This window comes from Onychomys torridus, chromosome 3 (assembly GCF_903995425.1).
Source record: "Onychomys torridus chromosome 3, mOncTor1.1, whole genome shotgun sequence".
Classification (NCBI taxonomy): Eukaryota; Metazoa; Chordata; class Mammalia; order Rodentia; family Cricetidae; genus Onychomys; species Onychomys torridus.
In genome coordinates, this window is record NC_050445.1 from 28,017,285 (window position 1) to 28,044,364 (window position 27,080).

At 42.6% G+C, this 27,080-nt stretch overlaps 1 protein-coding gene across 1 annotated transcript; it reads left to right on the forward strand.

Annotated features, from left to right (window-relative positions):
* Nucleotides 1-2,303: 2,303 nt before the first annotated feature.
* LOC118579850 (TRPM8 channel-associated factor 2-like) lies at nt 2,304-23,270 on the forward strand. The gene is made up of 8 exons (XM_036181587.1): nt 2,304-2,479; nt 4,123-4,759; nt 15,865-16,856; nt 17,135-17,232; nt 18,205-18,418; nt 18,823-19,062; nt 19,907-20,244; nt 21,435-23,270. The coding sequence occupies exons 2-8, from the start codon at nt 4,137-4,139 to the stop codon at nt 21,678-21,680; spliced, it is 2,751 nt and encodes a 916-aa protein (XP_036037480.1). The 5' UTR covers nt 2,304-2,479; nt 4,123-4,136; the 3' UTR covers nt 21,681-23,270.
* The last annotated feature ends 3,810 nt before the right edge of the window (nt 23,271-27,080 follow it).

The following is a 27,080-nucleotide window of genomic DNA, read 5'->3' on the forward strand; positions in this document are numbered from 1 at the left end:
CCTGCAGCTTGCCAATTAAGCTAGACTGACTGTCCAGAGGGCCCCAAAAATCCTCCTCTCTGTCCCAGAAGTGCTGTGATTACAAGGGTGAACCACTGCACATAACATTTTAATGCAGGTTCTGGGCACAGAATCTATAAATGTTTGGGATGCAAACACTTTACCAGCTACCCCACCCCAACTTGTTCTGGGTCTGTGCAGACCCAGACAACAACACAAAAGTACTTGCTTGATTTTCCTAGGAATACACCTTTAACGTTCTGTAACATGCTTACAGTAAGAGAAGGGCATGTGTATTACTTGTCTAAGACATAATCTGTCGAAGGCCGGGTGCCTTGAACAAAGCTGGCAGCTCGAGAGCCTAACAGTGTGAGATCAGGGACATGCAGTCTGCCTTTTCCTAAGGCCTTCCTCCGTGGCTTACAGGTGGGTAGCCATCTTTTCACGGTGTCATCACATCATATTTTTTCTGCACCCTGTCTCCTTTTCTTCCCATAAGGACACTGGTTATTGGCTGAGGGCCCCACTTTAATGGCCTCCTTTTAACTAAATCATCTCTTTAAAGACTTGCCCTGCAAATACAGTTATATTATGAGACATTGGGCATTGCAACTTCATTTGAGAGTTTTGGGGTAGGAGCCACAAGACACTAAACTTTAAGGTACAAGATCTCAAAGTAGGGAGACAGCCCTAGACTAAATTTAACTTAACTGAAAATATACCTGATTAAGTTCCAAACAGAAACACAGTTGACATTTGCCAGCTGTGAGCTAAAGTCGAGGAGGAAAGCCCCCACTGGTGACCCAGGAAGACCAGCAAGTGCTAGAAGTAGACGCTAGTTATGATGTTGACCCTCCTCGCCAGCAGAGGGCAGACAGCAGGAAAGAATGCCCTGCGTATACAGAAAAGTGTGGGCAAGAGCTTAAAGGAGTACACTGTCAGGGATCACAAAATAAAAATGCAAAATGGTGACAACTTGTCAGCAATGTTCTGGGGTAGAGGCCATTCATTTATAAAGGGAATGAGCAGGAAATCTGGCTCAGCACGACTGAGCGACTGCTGTGAGCGTTCAATATGATGTTTATGAGAATAACTAGTGCTTTTAGATGATGCACAAACAGAAAAGCAAGCATATAGCTATTTAAAAAATAAACACCGAGTTGGGGATTTAGCTCAGTGGTTGAACGCTTGCCGAGCAAGCGCAAGGCCCTGGGTTCGGTCCTCAGCTTAAAAAAAAAAAAAAAAAAAGTCTGTAAAAAATAAACACATAGCTTCATAAACTGCAATGTTTAAATGTATAGCTAGTAGCTAGTAGTAGCACCAAAGGATATAAAGAATCTTTGTAAGTATTCTCGTCGTATCTTCTTACCTCTCTTTTTGTCCCCTTCCTTCCCATCAACAAACAAAACCAAATAATGTATGATAGAAGTAAAAACATACTGTTACGCAAAACTGTGCTCAAAAGGACATGCTAATCTGCCCTTCTTTCCGCCTTCATTTTTTTCTGATACTTTTTGGCCAGAAATTCTGGCAGTATCCACGCTTTGACTTTAGTTTAACTCCTCCAGCTTAGCTTTGCCTGTGTAGATCACGTCAGTCATGTTTTCTGCCCAGTAACAGAGTTCCTGGAACAGATTTCCATTCATATTCAAGCCAAAATGTCTAGCATGTCCTCCCAGCAGATCCCTACAGGTGCACGGGCCAGTGTCAGCCACCAGGGGCAGGCCCTGACGCCCGAACCAGGCTGGGGTAATACCACCACCACCACCCCACCCCACCCCACCCGCAGTGAAGCCCTGGCGTGCTACCAAGCCAGTCGGTGCCAGATTCCGGGTCTGAGGGGAAGCTGTTTGGTGATTTTCGCCCAGAATCAGATTTATTGGAGATTTGGAGTTTGATTTTTCTCCCTTGGTCCATAAACAGCTTTGCAGAGAGTCCTCTCTCCAGGTAGGGTGGGGTCTAGATTCTGGCAGATTGCGTCAAGGTGAGGTTCCCATCCAGGGTGCAGCTAACCCGCCGGGTGACGGTAATAGCTCAGTTTCCCGAAGGCCTCGCCTCCGGGACAGCCCCACACCTACCCAGCCCAGTTCCCTAGCTAGCCCACCCCACTGGACAGCCCCGCCCCTAACCACCCCAGTTCCCTGGTAGCACTGCAGCTGGAGAAGCTCTGTTCTCCAGACCCAAAAAGGCCCCAGCCAAGTAAATCCCGCTCCCAGCCCTTCTGCTTGACAGCCTACTTCCGTGATAGCCCCGCCCTCTGCAGCCCCGCCCAAGGGAGGTCCCGCCCCTCGACCGAACTTCATTCTGACTGCTCTCCTCTAGTCTGCCCTCTGCACAGCGACCTCCTCAGTTTTTTTAGTCCTGGTGTGCTCTAGGGTGAGGCTGGGTGTTCGAGCAGCTGGGCTACACTGGGAGGAAAGCCCTAAAGTGTCAGAAGGTTACCGGACGTCATTCCCGAGAGTCAGTGTATCTTCCACAGGTCTGTTTTTTCTTTTAGTTTCATTTATCTGGTACAATTTTCTAGTTAACTCAGAACTGATTTATGCCCGCTCTTTGAACTTGAGTCACAAATTTGAGAAAGATGTGTGTTCGCCTGTGCAAGAGCGCTGAGTTACAGAGTGGTGGGCCTGTCGTTTCAGGGCAGATTCGCCACGTGGCTTTTGTTTGTTTTTCCTGCCAAGCTAGGGAAAAGTAAGAGAACTTTCTTCTCAGGCAAACTTAAGAAGAGATTGAACTTGGTGTTCCTGGTCTATCTGCTGCCTTTTTCTACCCCAGACCACTACGTGGAATTTCCCACTGTTCACTTTCCTGGGAGCAGTGCCATGAAGTGGGATGGGAAGTGGGGGTGGCGGAGTACATATGGACATGCCAAGACCAATACTTTGACCACACGGGGAGTGGCTGAAATGTGAGGGCTCTATAGAGTTCTTAGTCAAGCATGATGAAGATGGGAATGCGTTCTGCAGGCTTAGACCGAGTAATTTCAGCCTGGTCGTGGCCATGAGCTAAGTGGACTGGACTGTGAGGACAGATGAGAGGAGACAGGCAACATGAGCTATTGACAGTTCGTAAGAACAGGAGGGACAAAGGAGACAAGAGGCACAAGGGTCTGATATGCTCAGGTTCTCCCCTGAAGCTTATTTGGGAAGAGAGCCCTGAAAACCGAAGTGAAGAATCTGGGTCAAACAAACAGGAAAGGAGGGAGCCCAGCAAGGGTAAGTGCTGGCTGTCACAGAGCCTGCAGAACTCAGTCCTTCCAGGGACCCTCCAAGGACGCACCTCTGGGAGGCACTGGGTGTGTATCCGTAGTTCCCTCCAGTACCTGAAACTAACTTAAGATATCAGCCACAGCCAATGGAGGGCTGCCCAATTAGTCATATGAGTGGGCAGGAAATTCCCAGTGGTGAGCTACTCAGATGTGGGGATAGAGAAGTTGTGTGGGGCACCAGCTAGATCCATGGAACTTGGGGGAATGAGAAGGGAAAGAAGAGAGAGGGGAAAAACTGAAGGGAGTACTGAATGAGTTCAGCTGTCAGCACACAGGCTTTGAAAAGACCTCTGGCCAGACAGTTGGGGGTAGGGGCTTGCTTCCCATTAGAGCAGATTTGATCATTTGGAAGCCATTTCCAACAGTAAGTAAAGCTGTCAGAACTAATGCAGTTTCTGGCAGGTCATATTACTCTTTTGTCTGACCGAACACAACAAACACTAAGTCAAGTCCTGCATTTGATCCACCAAGCCATTTAGGAACCTGCACCTCCTTATCTACCACAGGTCCTGTTCACCTTTCCTTGACTCTACTGCTGCCCTGGTGGCATGTTTTTCCCACAGCACTTTAGGTTTCAGCTTCAAGGCCACGTTCTTAGGAGATCTTTCCTGTCATTCAGTCTAAAGTAGTCTTCCAGTTGATTGACTGGTCTGTATCTCACCATCACACAGCAACTGGAAATTGCTGTACTTTTATTTATAAGCCTACTTATATATCATCTTTACTCTTGTATATTTGAATCATGAAAGTGAGGTCCCAACAATTTGCAGACTAAATGCATTTAGTTGCTTGCTTTTTTTTTTTCTGATTCCTTAATCTATTTTGACCAACATGGGTCTCTGTGTCCTCTGCAGCAGTTGGAAGAACCATGGCAACAGCTCCTGATGCTGCTTTTGAGACCCTCATGAATGGAGTGACCAGCTGGGATCTTCCTAAAGAATCCATTCCTAGTGAACTCCTTCTTATTGGGGAGGCCGCCTTCCCAGTGATGGTGAATGACAAGGGCCAGGTGCTCATTGCTGCCTCTTCCTATGGCCAAGGCCGCCTGGTTGTCATATCCCATGAGAGCTACTTGTTGCATGCTGGCTTTACCCCGTTTCTTCTCAATGCAGTGAGCTGGCTCTGCCCCTCCCTGGGGGCTCCTATTGTAGTGCATCCCTCCTTGGCATCACTAGTGAACATCCTAGGTGACTCTGGCATAGAGGCGCTGGTTCAGCCTGAACCTGGAAAGATGCTGGGTGTTTACTGCACAGATGCCTATAATGAGAGCTTGACTGAGAAGCTGGTCCAGTTTATGAAGCGTGGTGGGGGCTTGCTCATTGGGGGCCAGGCCTGGTACTGGGCCAGTCAACATGGCAGTGACAAGGTGCTGTTCAGTTTCCCTGGGAACCAGGTGACAAGTGTGGCTGGAGTGTATTTCACAGATGTCTATGGGAATGGAGATAGGTTCAAGATCTCCAAGAAGGTACCCAAGATCCCACTCCATGTCAGGTGAGTGTGCAACTACAACCCCTAATAGATTCTAACTTTTTTAAATAGTGCTGATGTCCCTTCTTCAGTGAATATCCTTTTCAATGCAAATGATTGTGTTATTCAGTTTTCTAACTGCTGCAAATCAAAAACACGGTCACTAAAATGCCTCAAAGCACAAGAAAAGCTGGTCCTTCTGGCCACTCCCTTCTATCCACTTACGAGAAAAGCTTGCCCTATTTGCTGTTGTTTCTCCACATGGAGTGTCTGAAACAGACTGCTTATCAATGTCCTAAATGAGTCAAAAAACACTGGTATATCTACATGAACACCTGTGATTGGGCCCAACCCTATGCTGAACACTGGGAATGTAGCAGGAATCAAAACAGACACTGTGTGCTACCATGAAACTTACGTATCAGTGGAAAAATAAGCAGGTAAGCAAACCAATAGACAAGAAGTCTATCAGATGTTGATAGGAGCCACAAGACGGGAAGAAGGCATGACTTGAGATATAACAATGAGGAAGAGAATAAAGGCTGTTTAACCTCTTCAGGGAAGGCATATCAGTCCAGTTTGGTTGGAATTCTATGGTATTTCAAGCAGAAGAAATTTAGCATATAGAAACCATAGTTCAGGTGAGAGAATATTAAAAAACCACATAGGACTGGACCTCAGCCCAAATAGCAGGGCAGACTGAAGAAAATGGTGGCATTGCTGGGGCCCAGGTGTGGTGGTCACCTTAAAGATGCTAGACCCATGATCAGTCTGCCAAGCAGCAGTAAGACCCCCGATACAAGATCAGTCTGGTGTTAACTGGAGTCCTGGAGAAGACCTGGTGTTCAATAGAGATAAAACCCAAAGAAACCACCAACCTTGGGGCCTTCTTCCTTCCTGCTTCCATAGCTAGATAACCTCTGCCTTCCCTAGCTGAATTCACCAGGGTTACAGTAAGGGAGTCCAGCAAATGCATCACAGAAGATGGCGGAGTACAAACAATGGCCATAAGTGCAAACAAGCAAATGGCCAGCAAAAGGAACCCTATGGTTGGTGAACAGATGGTAGGGTCCAAAGGAGAGGAGGACACCCATAAGAGGCCACTGAAATAGACCATGTGAGAGCTGCCAGTGACATGTCTAGGATGATGTAATGGAGCTACTGGAAAGAGGTATGGCTGTGGCTTTGCTCCCAAGGTAGGATCCAGCAGGCTGGGTCAATGGACTGGATATGGAGCAGGAAATGGAGAAGAGAAATTGGTAATTTTGATCATAGTGATTAAAGATGATGTCATTTAATGAGAGTAGAGGGGATTGAGAGTTTAACTTTAGATTTGGGGGGTTTTGAGATATTAATCACTAATTGTGCTTTTTCTATATGTAAAAACTTACCACAGTGGTTTAACAATTTCTGATTTTATATATCTTATGAAGCCCAGGTAGCCAGTCCAGGACTATGGCAGTTTCTCTATGATGCCCCCAGCTACATGCTCCCTCTCTGTCCCCATTTCTGCTGTGGTTTGTTGCTTTCACCTTTTGTTGATGATGGCCAGCACTGCTCCAGGCTCTCCAATTATACCCAGGCGTGATTTCTGGAGCAGACACATTAGCTGGGTCTATCTGTTTTTTGGGGTTTTTTTTGTAACTTAGAAAATAATCTTTTTTTTTTTTTTTTTTTGTAGTTGTTGTTTTGTTTTTGTTTTCGTTTTGTTTTGTTTTTTTTCGAGACAGGGTTTCTCTGTGTGGCTTTGCACCTTTCCTTGAACTCACTTTGGAGACCAGGCTGGCCTTGAACTCACAGAGATCCTCCTGCCTCTGCCTGCTGAGTGCTGGGATTAAAGGCATGCGCCACCACTGCCCGACATAACTTAGAAAATAATCTATTTTCTTGCAGTCTTGACCATTACGTGGATTTCCATTGATATTTTAGTGAAAACAAAAAACTTAGTCAGGTGGTCAAATTTAACCACCAGAGAGTCTGTGGATATTTTTAAAGGGGTATCTCTGAAGAAATCAAAATCCTTCCCTAAGGGAGAAAGAGAATGCCAGTGTTGAGTGGGCAGTTAGCAGTGCCCATGGCCCTCAGTCCCAGAGAAGGAACATGGGAGTCCTTCCTTACAGAGAAGGTTGGGTTAACCAGTCACAGAGAGGTGAATCTGATTTGCTCTAAGCTGGCTCTCATTCTCTAGCCAATTGACAAGCTCAGGCCTGTGGGCCAGCCCCCTGTTTTTGTGAATAGAGTTTTTACCGGAGCAAGGCCATGACCGTGTATTCCCAAATTGCTTGTGGCTCTTTCCAAGTCACAGTAACCCTTTCAGGAGAAACCATGAACCCCTAAGTGTTGACCTGGCCCTTTAGATGTCCCCTAACCTTAAGTCTCAGCACTGTAGTTCTCTCAAAGAATTCTTCCTTTCAACAAGGGAAAGTTGTTTTTCCTCATCTCCACCTACATTTTCCTCCTCTGCTACTAAACCTGAAGTTCCCTGATTTTGTTGTTTTAAGTTTCATTTTCTATGGAACTTCAAGTATATTCAGAAGTAGAGAGAGGAGTAAAATATTCCTCTGGGCAATTGTGGCGCAGTACTGAGAATGGTCAACTCATGGTCAGTCTTATTCATCTACTGCAAAATGGAAGGAATAGATGCAGTTCAACCTAAAAATGGTAAGAGCAGACGTGATTGGTCTGAGGGGTTGGCTCCCCCAAGCCTGTGGCTCAGTACTGGAAGGTCCAGGAGCATGTGCTGTGCAGAGTCTGAGAGTCAGCTCTTTTTCCCATTTTGTAAGATACCAACATAGCGAACAACTTGCTTTACCGTAAAATACACCCAACAGTTGCAAAATTCAAAGGACAATACTACCAAGAGCAAAATGACTGTGGGATTGCTGACTGATGGGAACTGCAAGGAATGTTTACTGGCATTGCCAAGTTGGCTGTGTCAGTTGGCTTCCTAAGAAGAGATATATACAGAGATGGAGATTTCCCCTTTGCAGGGTGGGTTTCCCAAGTAGCTGACTTGGACAGAGTCATAGAGTGTGGGAAGTTCCTTAAAAGTTGCTCTCAGTGGGGAAAAAGAAAGAAGGAAGGTGGGTGGGGCAGAGGGAGAAAGTAGGCAAATAGCAGCAAATATTCCTTAGCAGTAAACCATAGCAGCGATTACTTCCTGTGCCTTTCATCCTCCTGGCATACTTTCCTAGGGATAGCATATTGAGTTAGATCAGGGAACTTTGATGCCCCAGAACAGTTCCCTGTTTTGTGCTTATACCACTGGGTACCTGGAAATGTCCAGTTACTTGTTTATTTGCTTTTGCTATTTAACTCTTAGAATTGTGCCAAATAGTTCTGTAGTAGTTCAAAAATAAAATGTTAAACCTGTATTCTCTCACCACATGCAATGCCTTTCTCCCCTCCCTGTTTAAATTCATTGATGCTGCATTATTTCTTTATATACATGAGCAGATATATGCATATGTATCAGTATTCTCTTTGAGAAAGCAGTGGTACACTATCAGCTTTTCTTCACTTACTCTTTCTGCTCAATAGTATTCTGGATTATCAAGCTAGGTATGGCTACATAACAGAATGCTAAGATGGCCTGTTGTCCTATTGTGCTTCTGTGTGTAGATATCATATGATCTATTAAGTTCCTTAATGGCAGGCATTTGAATTGCCAGTATTAATTTTTATTTTTCCAGTATTTTTACTGTTACAGATGGGATGCAATGAATGTCCTGATAGATGTATCTTTATAACCTCGCTGTGTTTGTAGAATTGGGATAGCTGGTTGATGGGGCATGAGTATGTAATGTTGTTAGCATTGCCTTGTTACCCCTATTACAGACTGGGTAAGAAGCTTCCTCAGAGACAAAGACAGGTATGCAGAGCCCTCATCAAGAAGCATCCTCAATAGGGAAAAAGAACAAATACAGGACAGGGGCAATAAGTGAACTATGAGGCAATATTCAGTACATAGTTCTTAGTGATATTGTCACTATTAAGTGAAACACAATAAGACACATATTGTCTACAATAGAAGACTCTTGAATAAAGTATAGTATATACTACAGTTGCAGAGTGAATAATTATGTGGCCATTAAAAATCATGTGTTCAGAGACCTCAAAAGGAAAGCAATATACTCATGATACAGTAAACAACATTAAGATACACAATTCTATTAAAATGATGCCAAATTCGTGAAAATGGTACATATGTCTGTAGGAATATGAACATGAGAAAACAAATGTGATAACAGGCAGTATATAACACAAGTGAGTTGATAATGATTATTTTAACATGTTAAATCCTCACCAAATTCCCTATAATTACAACATTACAATTACATTTTAAATAACTTTATCTTATTAAACCCCATTAACAGTGGGAAAGCACTTCTTGATCACATTAAGACGCCATCCTTTTACCTATGTCATGCTGTTACTCGAATATGAAATGTCCCTCACAGGTGTATGCATTAAAGGCCTAGGTTTTTGGTTCACAAGGACTCTGACCTCGCCAGTGCATTGATCACCTCATAGAGTCATAATTTGATGACCTTGTTGGGAGGCGGTAGAGACTAGAACATGGGCCGCAGTCTAGGAAGCAGAACACCGAAGACATTCGCTGGAAGGGCATATCTTGTTCCCTGCCTTTTTCTTTCTTTCTTTTGTACTGTCTGCTTCCAGGCATCCATGAGATGAGCAGAGTTGCTTCACAGCATTCTCCCAGCTTGGATGTTCTGCCTCAGCATAGCTTCAAACAGTGGAGCCAGCTGGCCTGAACTGAAACCAAGAGCTGAAATGAACATTCCTCTTTTAAATTATTTTCTTCAGGTACTTTGTCATAATGACAAAAAGCTGGCTAACACAATTTATGTTGAGTTTTCTATTTAAAATTTGTTGTGTATATATATACATATATATATATATGTATATATATATACATATATATATGTATATATACATATATGTACAATATGAAACCATAATGTATATACACAGTATATACATATACATATGGGATGCTTAAGTTAAAAAAATTGACATATCCATTACCTCACATATTTATTATTACTTATAGTGAGGACATTTGCAATTTCCTCTCGGCAATTTTGAAATACACAGCAGTATTTATAATCATTACCAAGGTGTGTGATAGACCACTAGAATTGACTCTTCCTGTCTAATCTAAATTTTTACCCTTTGGCTAACAAAGATATGACTAGGTAGTTTTAATCTGTTTAAGACAGTCCAAAGTGACATTTGAAAGCACTGATGTACAAAAAATGCAAATTGCCAAATAATCAAAGAATATGTTATAATTTCTGTTAATATAAAATCCATATATATTTTATATATGTCCATAGAAAATACAAAAACATTAAAATATCCACTGATTTTTATTAATTGAATTCTAATATGTTAACAAATTCTTTCAGAAATAAAAATGACATTAGGTATTCTTTTTATAATTTTAGAGAAAAAACAAGACTTTAAAAAGTGGTTTTAATAGGTTTAAGTATTAAACCATTGGTAGTCAGTAGATCTCAGTCTATTTTTTGTTGTGCTAGCAAAAATAAGATTTCCCTTTGCAAACAACTTTAGGTGTAAGTTATTTTCTAATTCATTTCACAAAGATCAATTAATATTAGTAAAATTTTAGTTTTTTCATTCTGGGTTTGCATAATTTTATGCTTTCATATGAAGGATACGTTTTCAGACGTGTTACTGCCTAGCTATTTACTTATCTTTTGGTAGTACTTCTGATAGATCCAAGAAAGACTTGACTGAAGTCATGGTGCCTGAGTCAGAGTGGCCTGGGTCTGAATCCCAGTTTTTCACTTTTCTTTGCCTTGTGTCCATGACCAAGTTTCTTGACCTCATTAAGCATCCTTTATGCAACTGGTTGAATGATGCCCAAACTGGTATTTGAGTGCCCAAAGCAATAAAAGAAACAACCCAAAATGGATTTTCTTATCGCTCTTTTTCTCCAGTATACAGTATCTCTTACTTGGTTCACATGTAGGTTGTTGAATGCCTGTTAAATTCTACCCATCATCCTTGGCTATGGTATTTGGACCTTAAAACACACATCCACTATGAAGATAATTTTTCACATTGCTACTTTTCATAACTTGAAAAACCAACTGGAAAAAAAAGCAATGTGACACTGAAGTAATTGAATATTTGGAGTTTTCATAAATGTTCTCACAAAGTATTTACTTGTGTGCTTCTTTAATCACTGTGCAACCAATTGTTGGTGTCATTACACACTCCTACTTTGTGTTCTGTTTAAGAAATAATTTGATGTTTGAAAAGAATCTCCTTATTGAGAACTTTTAGCAGCAATATAATGTCAAAACTTTCCATAACTAATTAATTATTTTCTTTTATTGAGCGTGGAGAATTTTATAGTTTTGTACTTTGAGGGGAAAAAACCCAAAAATCATTAGTTTGGCATTCTCTACCAAGTCAAACACCATAATATGTAGCATTAAATGTCTTGTTTTATTTAAAAAAATGGTATCAAAGCATTTGGAAATCTGGTTATCAAAAAATCTAAGCAATTAATATCACTTGACTTTCAAGTTGCTTTTTCTATCATACAACTCTCAGCTCTTAAGATGCAGATCTTCCTTATACAAACTGACACTAACATGCTGAAGCCAGGAGGCCTCTCCCAACCCTATTAAATCAGAACTATGTTGGAGTTTTACTTTACCATACTTCCCAACCCCTGGGCACATCGCCTAGCACCATCTCCTTGTTAGTCACCTGGCCACCTGCTAATGTTTCTAGCCTACCAGAATGCACAGCTTGGACAAGGTCTGGAAGTCATCTGTCCTGTCCAAAGTTTCATTCTGTTACTACCTTGAGATCTTGATTGGTTTTGTTTTCTCTGTCAGTTAAAAATTAAAAGGCAGGACAAATCTCTAGGATGGCAGATAGCAGCAGGGAAACTCTCAAACACAGCTGATTGCAGCAGACTCAACTGGTCAAGGAAGGCTTTTGTTAGAGGTGAAAAAACACACACATGCCAAGAAATACACAGAAAAAAAGACCATCCACAAAGCAGAGCAAAGACACCTCTCCTGGAGGCCTGGGGGGGGTTGAAATCTTTGAAGGATCTTCTTCCCTAGCTTAGGGTTGGTCAGTTTGAAGAAAGAAAGACTAGCAGATCTGCCCACAGCTGCTGTGGATCATACCTAGATCATACCATGAACTTGTTGAGCCAGTTCCTCAACAGGGCCTCTACTGGTGGGAGGGAAAGCCCACGAGGCCTTTGTTTTAAACTGACATGCCTTTGTCTCTGCCTAGGAGAGTGAGAAGAAACCAGCCATCTTGAAATTCCAGTATCTTTATTACCTAGTTACAGCTCCTGTTCTAACTGTCTGCCTACCAGGGAAACTAAATCCTAGTCTCTCCATTCTAAGTGCTCAAAATGTGAAGAATGAGAGGCTAACAAACATTCATAACTATATAAATTAATGAAAAATATGAGGAGAACTATCTATCACAAGAGAAAGGGTGGCCTGTGCCCCCAGTGTTAGCTCTGCAAAGAACTTTGCATTATGGAAGGCAGTATAAAACTTGAGTTTCAGGAAACAGAGGAGGAGGGCTGACTACATCTTTAAACTCTAAACTCTTGAAAAGATCCCTAGCTTAGATTCTGCCCCACTTCTGTTTTCTGCCTTCTAGCTGAGCTTTTCATGAATTTTCCTGCTAACAACTCTTGGCCAGCTGCCCCCACCCCCACCCTCACACCAACCTGACAGGTTCCTTAACTGCAAATCATTGTTGAAAGGTCCTGAAAGCAAGGTGAATGTCCTCTGCACCACCCAGATTTATCTGCCTAAGGGAAGGGAGGGTCATAAATCATCAAAGGTCTCTCCCCTCCCAGCACCAAGAGTAGTTGATGTACCTATTTGTAGAGATTCACCCTCACCAGTCTTGTGGAGTAAAAACATCTTCACCCAAGGACCTCAGCTTGTAAGCAGCTTGGTTCTCAGTTCATAGTTTTGTATTTCATATAATCCATAAACAATGACCATTTCCAGGTAAGAATTTGTGTGAAATGAATGAATCAAGGTACTATAAAAAGCCTCACAACCAACTGTAGGTAATGGAAAATTAAAAACTGTGAATGGGAAATGGTACATAAGCAGGTAGACATGGAAGGTTTTGCTAATGATGCTGTACATGGCTAAGGTACAAGCTGTACCTAGCTAAGGACTGAATTAGCTTGCTAGATTTGCTAAAACAAAGCGCTGCACATTTCTGGCACAATAGAAATTGATCATCTAATAGGTTTTAGAGGCTATTATCTGAGATAAAATATTTGTAGGTTAATCCTGCCTGGTCATGTGGGAAAAACTGTACAGTGCCTTTCTCTGATCCATGTATTTTGATGGCAATCTTTGCTGGCCTGTCCCTTGGCATCTAGAGGCATCATCTTAGTGACATCATTGACAGTTGGTATTCTTGAATGCATGTTCAATGTTCTGGTCTCCATTCTTTATAAGGACACTGGCCATAATGAGATACCCCATATGGTTTTATAGCTAGCTATGGTGCTAGTTTCACTGAAGGTCACATTCTGAGGTGCTGCAGTCTATACTTCAACATATGAATTTGGGGTGGGACAGAATTCAGACCATAACAATGACCAGTATTATGTTCCTTGTTTATCAGGTACAGAGTCCCTAAAAAATCAGATCTTCTTAGTGTATTTGTATTCATTAAATAATCACTAGCATGTTCAAGGCTTGCCGTCTATATCAGACACTGTGTTAGCTAATGTATTAGTGATCTCTTTAAACCCCCAGAAACAGAAGAGAAATAGTGGTTTTGAGAAGGAAAGTAGTTTGCACATGATTATCTAGTTATTTTGCCAGAATACAACGATTACACTTTGACAAGTTAAAATACTGAGTGACCCACTCCCTGGATCATAGCAGCTGTTCACAAGCACAGAATCCATACCTCCAGGTGGCTAATTTCTGTCATTGCCACTCCTTATGCCAAAAGCTTTCTGCCTGCAGCTGAGAGTTCACAGAGCGTGGCTTGTTGGATTATCAGTTCTTGTTGCTCAGTGTCGGGACAGCTCAGAATAAGGCTTGAGCCTCTAAAAGGAAAAAAATGAAATAAAAAACAAACAAACAAACAAACAAACAAAAAACACTGAACCCTGAGCCCATATGACACTTGCTGCATTTGTTTGAAAATGAGATGATGAAATTGAGACATGATGTTTGCTTTGTTCTGCACTGATATGGAGTTAAGGAAAAACAGCACAAGATTTACTTCCTTATGTAGATGAATTTCTAAATGGTCTTATTAAATAAAAAAAAACACAGAGCCAAATACAGGGGTGAAGCCTTAGAGATCAAGAAAAGCCACCAGCCAACCTTACTTCACCAGCTCTGCAGCTTCCAAATGTGAGCCACTTCCTGTCTACCCACACTTTTATATGCCTTGCTTTGCTGCCCTCTCATTGGCTCTTAGCCCAGCTACCTTACTTCCTTGTCACTGTCTGTACAGACCTCCAGGTCTCTATGGTTGGTACTAGGATTAAAGGTGTGTGTCATCACACTTGGCTCTGTTCCCTAGTATGGCCTTGAACACACAGAGACCCTGCCTGATAAGTGATTAGATTAAGGACGTGTGCTGCCTGACTTTGTTTACTTAAAATGGCTGGTCTTTCCCCCCTGATCTCCAGGCAAGCTTTATTTATCAAAGCACAAATAAAATATCAACATATTTCAGCACAAATAAAATACTATCACATCCTTACAGTAATTAAATAAGCTAACTAATTTTACTTTTAAAAATATTGGGCTTTTATTTAAAAGTATGTTGTTTTTAAAGTTGAAATGATAAAATTATGTAAAAATGATTTAAATCCTGATTAAAACCTGTAACTCTAATAGTCAAGATTATCCTAGAAGACAAATTTTGACAAATATGGGGTAGATTCTATTTCAATGTCTAGTTTATGCGTTTTGGATTTTAGCATTTTTAAAATTTGACTTAGTCTCTCAAGGGTCTAATTTTTACATTCCATTAATCCTCTCCCAACACTAATTACTGACTTACTGCATAATGTTAACATGACTTATTTAATCCATCTCTTATTATGTGATACTTAATGTATCTAGAAATTGTGTTTTTTAATTCTTGAAATACAAAACCTTTTAAAAATTTATTTATGTTGACCACTTCTCAGTAAAAAATGGTAAATACTATCAGATTTAAGTAAGAATTTTAAAATATTTTTTGTAGTTACTTATTCAGTGTGTGTGTGTGTGTGTGTGTGTGTGTGTGTGTGTGTGACATAAATGTATGTGTGTGTGCATGAGTCTGATGTGCATGTATGTGTGTGGGGGGGTGGTTGCACAGGTCTCAGTCAGAGGGCTTTCAGGAGTTGGTTCTCTTCTTCCAGGGCTCGAACTCAGGTCATCAGGCTTGATGACAAGTGCCTTTACCCTCTAAGCCATCTCACCTGCCCTAAGTAAGAATTTTTTTAAAGATTTATGGCTGTATAAATTAAGTAGAAGGAAAAACATATTACTTGTAACACGTCCCTGTTTCTGAGCAAACCTGTGGAGACTCCAATGTGATGTTTCTCTAGTCTTATTTCTGATCTTGTATCTGACGACTTACTCCAGGGGAAGCATTGGAGGAGTGCTGTCTCCATCCAATATGCTAGATTTTCCAGCTTTGTTTATATGCTTTGATAATGTTCAAGACATGAAATTTGAGCTAGATTATTCACTTGGCTGACTAATGTCAAGGTATTCTTGGAAGGGTGCATATGGAGAATGTAGATTTGGGTATGTATGAATAAGATCACTACCTCTCTTTTCTTCACATCTGTGATAACCTCAATTATGAGAAACACTGGTGTTTTGTGCGTTGCTAAGCAAGAGCAAACATGAACAATGATATGTAGTTAATGGTGAGACGATGAAAAAAATACATTATGTTGATAAGACACACATTATTAAATCCCCAAATACTATTGGTAAGAAAGAAAAATTGGTGTGAACTATGTCATCTTTCTCTATTTCTTTGTTGGGCTATAGTGAGTGGCTCATTAACTGAATACAGGCTCTTCATCTCTCTTATCTTCTCAGGTCTTGGGAGGAGCTCAGGCTTGACCAGGAGCAGCTTCTGGATGGGATCTCTGAGTTGGACATCAAGACTGGAGGTGTCCCCTCACAGCTGTTGGTGCATGGGTCCCTGGCCTTTCCTCTGGGGCTTAATACCTCCCTCGGCTGCTTCCTAGCAGCTGCTCACTATGGCCGTGGTCGTGTGGTATTGGCTGCCCATGAGGCCATGCTCTGTGCTCCTCAGATGGCACCATTTTTATTCAATGCTGTACGTTGGTTGGCCAGAGACCAGAGAGACAATATTGGGGTGAACAAATGTCTCAAGAATCTGCATTCCCTGTTGTTGGAGCGTGGCTGGAATTGCAGCCTGGAGTCCCATTTGACCAGTGACATGTGTGTCTACTGCTGTGGGGCTTATAGTGATCAGGATGCCAAGAAAATACAGGAGTTTGTCACTGAGGGCGGGGGGCTACTCATTGGTGGTCAGTCCTGGTGGTGGGCTTCCCAGAACACAGGCAGCTCTGCCTTAGCTGGTTTCCCTGGGAATGTTATCCTCAACACCTTTGGCCTCAGCATCCTGCCTCGGACCCTCAGCCCAGGCTGTTTCCCTGTCCTTCCTACAGAGATAAGGAATTACCACTTTCGAAGGGCTCTCTCTGAGTTCCAGGCTATGTTGAACCAAAAGGGTGGAAAATTGGAAAAGAAGTATTTGGCAAGGTTGAGAGTAGATGCTGCAGGCTTCCTTCAGATTCCTGCACAGGGAATTCCTGCTTATGTGTCTCTGCACCGGATGCTAAGAAAGATGCTGAGACAGGCAGGCCTTCCAGCTGTAAGCAAGAAAAATCCAGTTTCCAGGTACTCCTGTGAGGCTGCAATGCTCCATCTGGCCACAGAGCTGGCACATTCTGGAACTGATTGCTCCCAGCTAGCCCAGGGTCTGGCCACTCAGACCTGCTCCTCCAATCTCTGTCCCTCAGAGCATCCCATCACTGTGGAGATCAGTGGAACCAACCCAGGTATAGAATGAACAGGGAATGCTCAGAGTATTCTTGGCCTGGGAGAAGGTGGGTTTGGTTGACTTTGCAGAACCTGGAAGGTTCTGATCCTCAGAATGGATAACTCCATGCTTTGCTAGACAATGGGACCTGGGATTGTGCTTAATTAAGGCCAAGGAGGAAAGGGTACAGAAAGTGTGGATGGATGATTTGGAGTTCATGGAAGAAGTTGTATCTGTGGGAGACTCCAGGTAGAGACAATGTAGAAACACAACTCAGCCTTCTCTGTGACTTGTCAGGTAACAGTGATGCCTGGATGAGCACTGGGCTCTACCTTCTGGAAGGTCAAAGTGCAGAGTTCTCTCTCTCTGAAGCTGCTGCCTCTGCAGGCCTGAAGGTAAGGCTAGACACTGGGAACCAGCACTTCCCCAAACATAGCCAAGAATGTCCCACACCACAGAGTTGTTTATATCTCCCTTACCAAGTTTATCCAGCAGGAGCCCATGGGAGGGTTATTCTGCCTCTCTTATTTAGATGGAACAGCAAAAAATCCAAGCTACTGATGACCCAAACTCATTCTTAAGCCTGATTTCCATGTGTGACAATTTTACCTACTTAGAGGGATAAGGAAGAGTGACCTAATTACATATCAGTACTTACCAGTTTTCCTGATAGCAGAGGCCAGAGTTTGACCTCTTCATTTTGACACCCAATGGGTGTGTTTAATCCCATTACCTGTATCATGAAAATATATGACTTCCATGCGGAATTTAAATTCTTCTGCCCTCACAGTTCTGAGCATCATTTCCTACTACAGTTAAGGGCTCTAATATCACCATTCTGAGATAACAGATTTATCTGCTTCTATCTGACAAAGGCAAAGAGGCAACCCCACAGAGCATGTAAGGGTGAGCTGGGCAGAGGAGAGCGAATGAGTTGTCTGCCACCTGGCTCAACTTGGTAGCAGCTGAATAGACTTGTATCTGCTCACAATGGGTACACTGGGGTGCCCTGCCTCATATAAAACACCAGTGCCACTCTGCTGTTTAAGTCTGATGTAAGAGCCCAGGATTCTGCCTGGTAGTGAGATTCCATGAGTCCCTCATCAGTTATGCCTGGTAATTAGCCAACTCATATCAAATGGAAATTCCACTACTGAATTGTTTTACACCCCTAAGAAAAACCTCTTAAGTTTACAATTAAGTCCAAAAGACTTTGGAGTGCTATAGTCTCATAGACTACATTCATCCTTCACAGAAAAGGGAAGTTGGGATTTCATATATAATCACCATCATCCATGCCCCTAACAAAACGCTACGTGCTTCTTGGGTGCTCTAATTCCCTTCATGCGGTGTGATTGTCTGTCCAGGTGCAGATTGGATGCCACACTGATGACCTAAGCAAGGCCAGGAAGCTGTCTCGAGCCCCTGTGGTAACTTACCAGTGTTGTATGGACAGAACCCAACAGTCAGTCTCCTGCCTCTGGGGTGGTCTCCTCTACGTCATTGTGCCCCAAGGTTGTCAGCTTGGTCCTGTCTCTGTTACCATCAAGAAGGCAGTGCCTGCCCCATACTACAAGCTAGGTGAGTGGACTAGGCATTGAGGGAAGATTGAGCTCCAGGTGTCTTGGTGACTATGGGGTTGTTATTGAAGAGAGAGAGAATAACAAGGATCACCAGAGGGGAAAAGGAAGACCTGTTCAACATAAATCTGTAGGCAGGAGGTAGAATCAACCTTGTCTATGGAGACTTTGGGTGCAATGGAGAGGGGTCTAGCAGTTTGACCTTCACCTATAGCCTATGGACCTGAATGATATCAAGTCATTGGTTCAGTGCTTTCCTTCTAGAATTTCACTCCTCTGTCTGTCTGTCTGTCTGTCTGTCTGTCTCTCTCTCTCTCTCTCTCTGTCTGTTTGACTGTTTCTCTCTGTCTCTCCACCACCTCTCAAAGGGAAATGGGTGGCAGGTTCCATGCTATATATTTCCAGGTAAAACATCCCTAGAGGAGTGGCAGAGCTGTATCCAGGATAACCTGTGCCCCTGGGGAGAGCTGGCAACAGACAACATCATCCTGACAGTACCAACTGCAAGCCTCAAGGCTCTGGAGGACCCAAAGCCTCTGCTCCAGCTCTGGGATGATATGATGCAGGCTGTGGCCAAACTGGCAGCCCAGCCTTTCCCTTTCCAAAGACCTGAGAGAATTGTCGCAGATGTGCAGATCTCATGTGGTGGGTGCTTCAGAGGAATGCTCCTAATGAGCAAACTTCATTTTGTTATTATTCTACTTTTCTTGTAGTGCCCAAGAATTGTAAAGTATAATTTTGTTATTAAAATGCAAGGAAAGAAGGACAAAAAAATGCTTGGACTATGATGGAAGTGAAAGATGTTTACAAACAAAAGGTCAATCATTGACATCTTACAAGATACAATTTCCTAAGATAGTAATCACGCCCAGAAACTCAAGGCTGGGAGGCCACCAGTGTCTGTCACGATCTTTTCAAAAAGCATATTCAAAATGGACTACTTCCTTCAGACATAAGTCATAACTGAAAAAGAAGGGGGAGGGTGAATAAAGAAGTCTGAGGTAGGTATGGGTACCAAGGACTTTGCAGAAAAGATACATACATATAGGGAATCAGTTCAGAGTCCTGTTCCCACATAGGAAGCTAAATCTTGAGTTACAAAACTATCTCTATTATGTCATGCAAATCTGGTTAACAATGCTGATTTGTTGGGGGAACTGACATTACCCTAGCTTCTCTAGTCCAGGCTCAGGGCATCACATCATAGACTCACAGGCAAAGGAGGATCTTGAAAAGAAAGCATTAAATTTCAGCAAGGACAGTACTGTAAAGTATCTTTCCACCCTTCAGAGTGAGGATCAGGACAATACTTAATTGGGAGAATCTAGGAAGGGGTCAATTACTGTAGAAAAGCCAAATGCTTTCCAAATGGCACAGATATCTGGAATCACTGGGCACAACCAGGATTGTGAAGGAAAAGCTCAACAGTGGAAGGAGGAAGTTGAGGCAGACCCTGCTTTCATGCTCCATCTCTTTCTTTGCATCCCAGGCTGGATGCATTCAGGATACCCCATCATGTGCCACCTGGAGTCTGTGCAGGAGCTCATCAATTTGACAGCCATGAAAAGTATGGGCTTATGGGGACCCATCCATGAGCTGGGCCACAATCAGCAGTGCCATGGATGGGAGTTCCCTCCCCATACCACCGAGGCCACCTGCAATCTCTGGTCAGTTTACGTGCATGAGACAGTTCTGGGGATTCCCAGGGCTCAAGCCCATCCTGAACTGAAACCTGAAGAACGAGAGAAGAGAATCAAAGACCACCGCCAGAAAGGAGCACCACTGGGTAACTGGAATGTCTGGACAGCGCTGGAAACATATCTACAGGTACTGAGCACAAATTCAGGGAGATGGTGCTGACAGACTCCTCAGTCATGTAGTATCCTGCATGACCCCCTAAAACCTGGGGACTACCACCACCACCCCTGGATGTGAGTTACTGGTAGTACCTCTCAGCTTATATATTTGTATGATAAAAGTGACACCCATCCCACTTCCAGAACCAGGATGTTCGAAGATGCAAAGAAATGGAAAGCATTCTAAAAAATTACAAGGCACATTTTTCTGTACTATCCTGAACTTTGACTGAGAGGGAAGGCTCTGAGACATCTTCCTGACTCCTCTCACTGGCGTTGCCCTTTATCCCCTAATAGCTGTTCCATAATAGCCATTGTTTGGTTATGCTTTGTTTTCCTTACTTTTATGGGTTATAATGACAGGAACATGTCTACAGGGCAACTGCATTACAAATAGGTATAGTAAGAAACATATCTACCAACAAGGTTCCCAGGCTTTGAAGCAGAAGCATTGTTTGAATAAATAATGGCCAACCAATAGGAGAGCAATGAAATCATAAAATTAGTCCATTTTCTGTGGATTATCTATCCCTGCCCCCACTCAAAAAATGTGCTCCCAATTTTCATGGCCAGTCATCAAAGCTTCTGGCCACACCAGACCTTTTGCCCTGTCTACTGCAACCCTGTGCAGAGGGCTTACCTACCTCACATGTCACAGAGGCTCATGAACCCTGAGTTAAGAATTTAATCAACTTGTTCAAAAGCACCTACCTAAACAACAGATCAAGAACTTAGAATCAGGAGTTAGCAGCAAGCCCTGGCTTCTTAGACTGCTACACTCTAATGTTTCCTTTCACTAGTTTTGAAGAGTGAGATGTGGTCTTAGTCGATGAGCAACCCAACTCAGTCAGGCTGGAGAAAGCACTTAAGATCTGGATAATACATTAAAATCAAGGCTAATAATAGAAACTGTCTTTTATTGAGTAACTCTGTACATTAGGGTTCTAGAGAGCAGCTTTGATAGAGGGGTAGAATTTGATTGCCAAGAGCTGCTATGATCTAATAAGGTGGATTTATATGGAGACACAGCATGGGAGGTCAGACAAACAACAGGTTTGAAGCTGACGGGAAGCAGTCCTGATATACCTATGACCACGCACACAGGCAGCAGTCAGGTTCACAAACTCAACACCATATTCTTCCCTTTCTTTCTCTTTCCAGCTCCAGGAGGCCTTTGGGTGGGAGCCATTCATGCACCTCTTTGCTGAATACCAAACCCTCTCCGGCCTCCCCAAAGACAAGGAGAGCAAGATGAATGTATGGGTGAAGAAGTTCTCTGAAACTGTGCAGAAGAACCTGGTCCCTTTCTTTGAAGCCTGGGGCTGGCCTATCCAGAAGGAAGTGGCTGATAGCCTGACCTGCCTGCCTTGCTGGCAGGATCACCCTCTGAAGGTGTACATGACTTAGGAGGAGTAAGGGATATGGAGCAGGTGGGGCAGGGGTGGGGTGAGGTGAGGAAGGACTCTGCCACACTGCCAGCTTCACCACTGTGTTCAGGCTTGAGACACTCACTGCCTTAACTATTTTTTCCTCAAGCATTTGTCTTTAAAATATATTTTGAGTTGTTTTAAATATCATTCCAGGCTTTCTTTAGAGTCCAGAGCTCCTTGTGATAATAAACCTAGAGAATGTCCCTTTTCACATTCCATCAAGCACATCACCAACTCAGGGACCATTTCCTTAGATATTTACATTCCTTAGGTATTTGGCGGGTGCTTTGCACATGAAAGACATTAAGGAAATACGTCCTATATGAAAGAATACAAAGGTCTCCTGACATAGGGAAGAGTCAGTCCATTGTCCTGGGAACTGTGTACAACAGCTTCTGAATTATGTGGACAATATTCCAGCAGACTTCCAAGGAAAATACAGTTAACATCACCTCCTCACACAGAAGAAAATGACATGGATAGTAAACAACTTCTGCAGTCAAAACTGCCAAGAGGAAGTGTCAGGGTTTGGCAGATGTCTAGTGATAAACTGTAGAGCTTATCCTCAACAGATTTTTAATTAAAAAAAAAAATAACTGCCTGAAAGAGATGAAAGTTTAAAGACCTCTATTTTTCCCTATACTCATTATTGCATTTTGACTAATATCAGATCAAATCTCTAAATGGTTTTGGCATCTGATTTTCTCGTTACCTCGGCCTAGACTCATCTGCCTTAGGAACCCAGCCTTGGGAAGGTATTTGAACCAAGACATTTCAGTTCCCCAACTGATGAAGTCTTAATCCTGATGGGAGGAAGGGGTGAGTAGAGGGATAAGGGATGATGCTGGAGTTAGCAGGTTACCTAGGAGACAAAACCAGAACCTAAATCTAAGCTTGTAAACACCTCTATGTAGGACCTGGAGCTCTGTGGTGGTTTCTTCTCACTCCTGCAGACAGGCACTAGCTTTGCCTCTTGTTTTAATGCTCATGGTTTGATTGTTTCCTGTGGCTGCAACTTCCTCAGGTTAGTCTTGGAGGCATAAAAACCAATTTTCTACCTGCAATTTTATTGTTCTAAGTTTAGAAACCTTATTAGGAGAAAAAATATTCAAGAATTTGAATGAGTGTTGCAGCAGGGTGGGGTGTCATAAAGTCCCAACCCCAGCTGAAGAGCTGTTGGCAAAGTATGACCATTAGTTCTCCTTTGTCTACAATACAGAGTCAAGCTGGTTTGGAAGAGGTTGATTTACTTGTAGCTGAAGTGGGCACTGGATCCCAGCTTGGCACATCTGATTCGTACCGTCTAACCTCAACTAGTTCCAGTAATGGAAGGTGGTCCAGATCAAGCTGATGAAGTGCAGGTCACAGACTCCTAGTACATAGACTGGAAAGTAGACATTGCCTTTGGTACTGGGAACAGAAGCTTGATTAGACTGCCCAAAGCTTTAGTCATTGTAGTTAGACCAAGAGACAGTTGAGGGATGGTTATTCATTTTCTTCTTTTGGTTTAGAAATTTCATAACAAATTTGTATTACACATTTTGAAATTTCATAATGTAAGCATATTACTTATAGCTATAGAAATAAATTTTAATGATTTATTTGTTTTTATTTGTAAGCATTGGTGCTATGCATGCATGTGTGTCTGTGTGAGGGTGTCAGATCACTTGGTGCTGGATTATAGACAGCTGTGAGCTGCCATGTGGGTGCTGGGAATTGAACCCATGATCTCTGGAAAAGCAGCCAGTGTTCTTAACTGCTGAGCCATCTCTCCAACCCTAGAAATAATTTTTGTAAAGAATTTGAAGTAATTTCTTAGAAAAAGTAGGTCTGAAAGTGGGTAGAGATGGAGACAGAAGTGCTGGAATGGACCACTCTTGTTTTAAGTTCCTTGTTATTTATTTAATATTTCACTTCTGTAGAGTGTTTCTCTCCAGGTCCTGCTAAGCCCCTGCAGTCCTAAAGCCCACTTATAATGTAATTACTCGGAAGCTCATATTAATTAAACTGCTTGGCCATTAGCTCAGGCCTACCACTGTCTAGCTCTGTGGCTTTAAGGAAGAGACCTCTGTCTGTGTATTAACTTGGGTTAATATGCTGTTGCCTTTAAGGTCTCCTTCTCCTCTTTCATCAGCCCCTCCTTTTCCTCCTCTCCTTTTTTCTTCTTCTTTTTCCCTGGACTTGTCCTCATGCTCCAGGCTTTGGTACAGTCTACATTTTTCCTTATACATCAGTCATCCCCTTGGAATTGACTTGTGTAATGTCTCCCTCTTCATGGAGACTTTGTCAAGGCAGAGACCATGTAGCTCTTATGCACTGCTGTGCTTGCCACCCCAAGCAAGAGCCTGTCACATACCATATTAGCTGTGAGCATGCCCTGCACTAGCATACTCCAAACAAGCCTGCAACTGCAGGGAAGACCAGAAGTGGAGCCGCTGCCTGTTCCTGCTCAGTCTTCAAAGGGCCATCCTGTCTATCACTGTCCAGGAAAAGCATTTCCATTCTTCCAGAACAGAGTTTTAGAGATGCAGTTGTCAGTCCCCAGGTCTAGCCTCTGAATGCAGGTTCCATTGTGAACATGGCTTTTCCCATTCCCATTCCTTTTTTTCCTTTAATCTTCTGTGTATGAGTGTTCTGCAGCTGCCCGGTGCTTCCACAGACCAGAAGATGTTATTGGATCTCTTGGAATGGAGGTAAAGAGGTTGTGAGCCAGAAGAGCAAAGTTTACTTCATGAAAAACAAAAATTCACATCTATGTACTCCTACAGGTGATGAAAGAATAAGAGACCATCAGTTCTACATGTTAAGGATAAATTGAGAAAGAAGGGATTATGTGGGCTGGTTAGAATTAAACTCTCTCAAGCCCCAGTCTAAAGAACAAATCTGAGTGAGAAGCACTGTAGACAGATGGAGAAGGGAAACTCTTCACCCTGGGCAATAAAGAGCTCACTCTGAGGTGCAGCCCCAGAGGAGCAGCTGGACTAGTTCCATTTAAGAAGTTTTAAGTGGGACCTCTATTTTTTATGGTTTCCAACCAATTTCTGAACATTGTTTGATTTCATTGTCCTTCCAAAACCACAGGTACAGAAAGGGAAAAGGTTTTTTGTTTGTTTGTTTTTGTTTTGTTTTGTTTACCAACTACGCATCTTAAAGAGGGATGTTTTAGTCAAGGTTCTCTAGAGTAACAGAACTTAGAGAATGAGCATATACACATAGAAAGGGAATTTGTTAGAAGGACTTACAAGATTTGGTCCAGCTAATCCAACAATGACTGCCTATGAACATAAGGTTCAAGAATCTGACAGTTGTTCTCACTCCACAAGGAGGGATGCCTCAGCTTGTCTTCAGTATATGCTCGAGTCCAAGGAAGTTCTAATGCCAGTGAGTATGGGAAGGCCTTGCTGGCTGGTAGAGGTTATAGTCCCAGCAAAATTTCTTCCCTCTACCTGCCCTTATCTGGAGAATGTCCCTGGGCCTGGAAGGCTGACCTTATCTGAAAGGTGTCTCTAAACCAGATGTCTGAGTTATCTTTAGCTTGACCCTTGGCACAGATCCCTGCTAAGAAGACTTGGGCTAGGGTCTCTGCTGTAGGACCCGACTGCCACATATGAAGCCTTGTGGAAGGATTGAGCCACTTAGCGCAAATTAGGGTTTGTCCCCAGGCTCCCTAATCCTATATATTCCTTATACTCTGGAATAAAGGTGAGCTGATTCACTGAAGTCTGTCTCCCAGGGAGCTGTCTTCATCCCACCCACAGCTATCCTAACCCTGTTAACCGCTTCTGCTCCCTCCGCCCTTGTGGACCAATGAAGCCAAAGATCACAGGGAAGAAGCAGAACCACAAGTGAGGAGGATTTGCTATGGAGGGCGTCCTTCTTTTGTGTCCTATAGGTAGGCTGCCAGCAGATGTGGTCCAGAATAAAGGTAGAGCTTTCTACCTCAAAAGATCCGGATTAAAAGTTTATCTCCCCACTTTAAAGATTCAGAAAACAAGTGGCTCTTCCCACTTCAATTGATTTGATTAAGGAAAAAAATCCTTCACAGGTGTGTCCAGTCATTTGGGTAGCCCAAATGTAGTCAAACTGACAACCAAGAATAGCTGTCACAAGGGTTAATATCTAAAATATATTTAAAAAAAAACTCAAAAACTGGAAATCAAGAAAACAACACAATTTAAAAATGGGGTACAGATATAAAGAGAGAATTCTCCAAAGAGAGGAAACATAAATGGCTGAGAGGCACTAAAAAATACTCAAAATCCCTAGTCACCACAGAAATGAAAATCAAAACTACTTGAGACTTCATCTGATACCAGTCAGAATAGCCAAGGTCAATAAAAACAAATAAGAACTCATGCTGGCGAGGATGTAGAGCAATGGGAACACCCATCCATTCTTGGTTGGAGTGCAAAAGTGTAGTCATTATGGAAATCAGTGTAGAGGTTCCTGGGGAAGTTAAGAATTGATCTACCTCAAGATCCAGCTCTACGCTCTTGGGTGTATACCCAAAGGCTACTTCATCCTACTACAGAAACATTGAGTTAACCATATTTATTGCTGCTCTATTCATAATAGCCAGAAATTGGAAACAACCTCAATTTTTTTTATGAAAGAATGGATAAAAAAGTGGTAAATTTATACAATAGAACATTACTTGGCTGTTAAAAAAATTGCATCATGAAATTTTCAGATAAGTGGATGGAGTTAAAAAAAAAATCATCCTAAGTGAGATAACCCAGACCCAGAAGGGACAAATATAGTATATATTCACGTGTATGTGGATGTTATCTGTTAAGGCTTCAATAAGCAGTCTATAATCCATATAAGCACAACAGTTAGGTACAGAGTAAGGAACGGGGGGGGGGGGGGTTACTGGATCACTCTAGGAAAGGAAAATGTAATAGATGGATGGGGGAGGCTAGAACAGGAAAATCAAATGGGGAGGTCGAAGGGAAGGTTGGGGGGAATATGGGAAAGAACAGCTAAAACTAATGACCATTTGAGGGGCTGCATGGAAACCTAATACACTAGACGCTTCCTAAAATATATACATATATGAAGGTGATCTAAATTGAATTGCCTAATAACAGGGGAAACAGAACCCTAACTGGACATCTCTCATCACCAAATGAAGCCTCTTGTGTCAGGTGTGAGTTACATGTAATCCCAGGGCCAGACAACCTAGGCTTATGCCAAGGCTATAGGCCACTATCCACAAACAGATGATAAGCCACTATTGCTGAAGACAACACCTATATAACTCATTGAATATAGAGAAGTTGAGCTGGAGCTTACATAGAACCTTCACACCTACTGACTGATGTTCACAGTACTGGAAGGTACTCAGCATACTACCAAAAGAAAAGGTAAACACCAA

Coding starts and splice junctions, on each gene's coding strand:
- LOC118579850 (XM_036181587.1), top strand. CDS start 4,137: ATGGCAACAGCTCCTGATGCTGCTTTTGAGACCCTCATGAATGGAGTG. Junction 4,760..15,864: donor AAGATCCCACTCCATGTCAG/GTGAGTGTGCAA, acceptor TTATCTTCTCAG/GTCTTGGGAGGAGCTCAGGC. Junction 19,063..19,906: donor AGATGTGCAGATCTCATGTG/GTGGGTGCTTCA, acceptor TTTGCATCCCAG/GCTGGATGCATTCAGGATAC.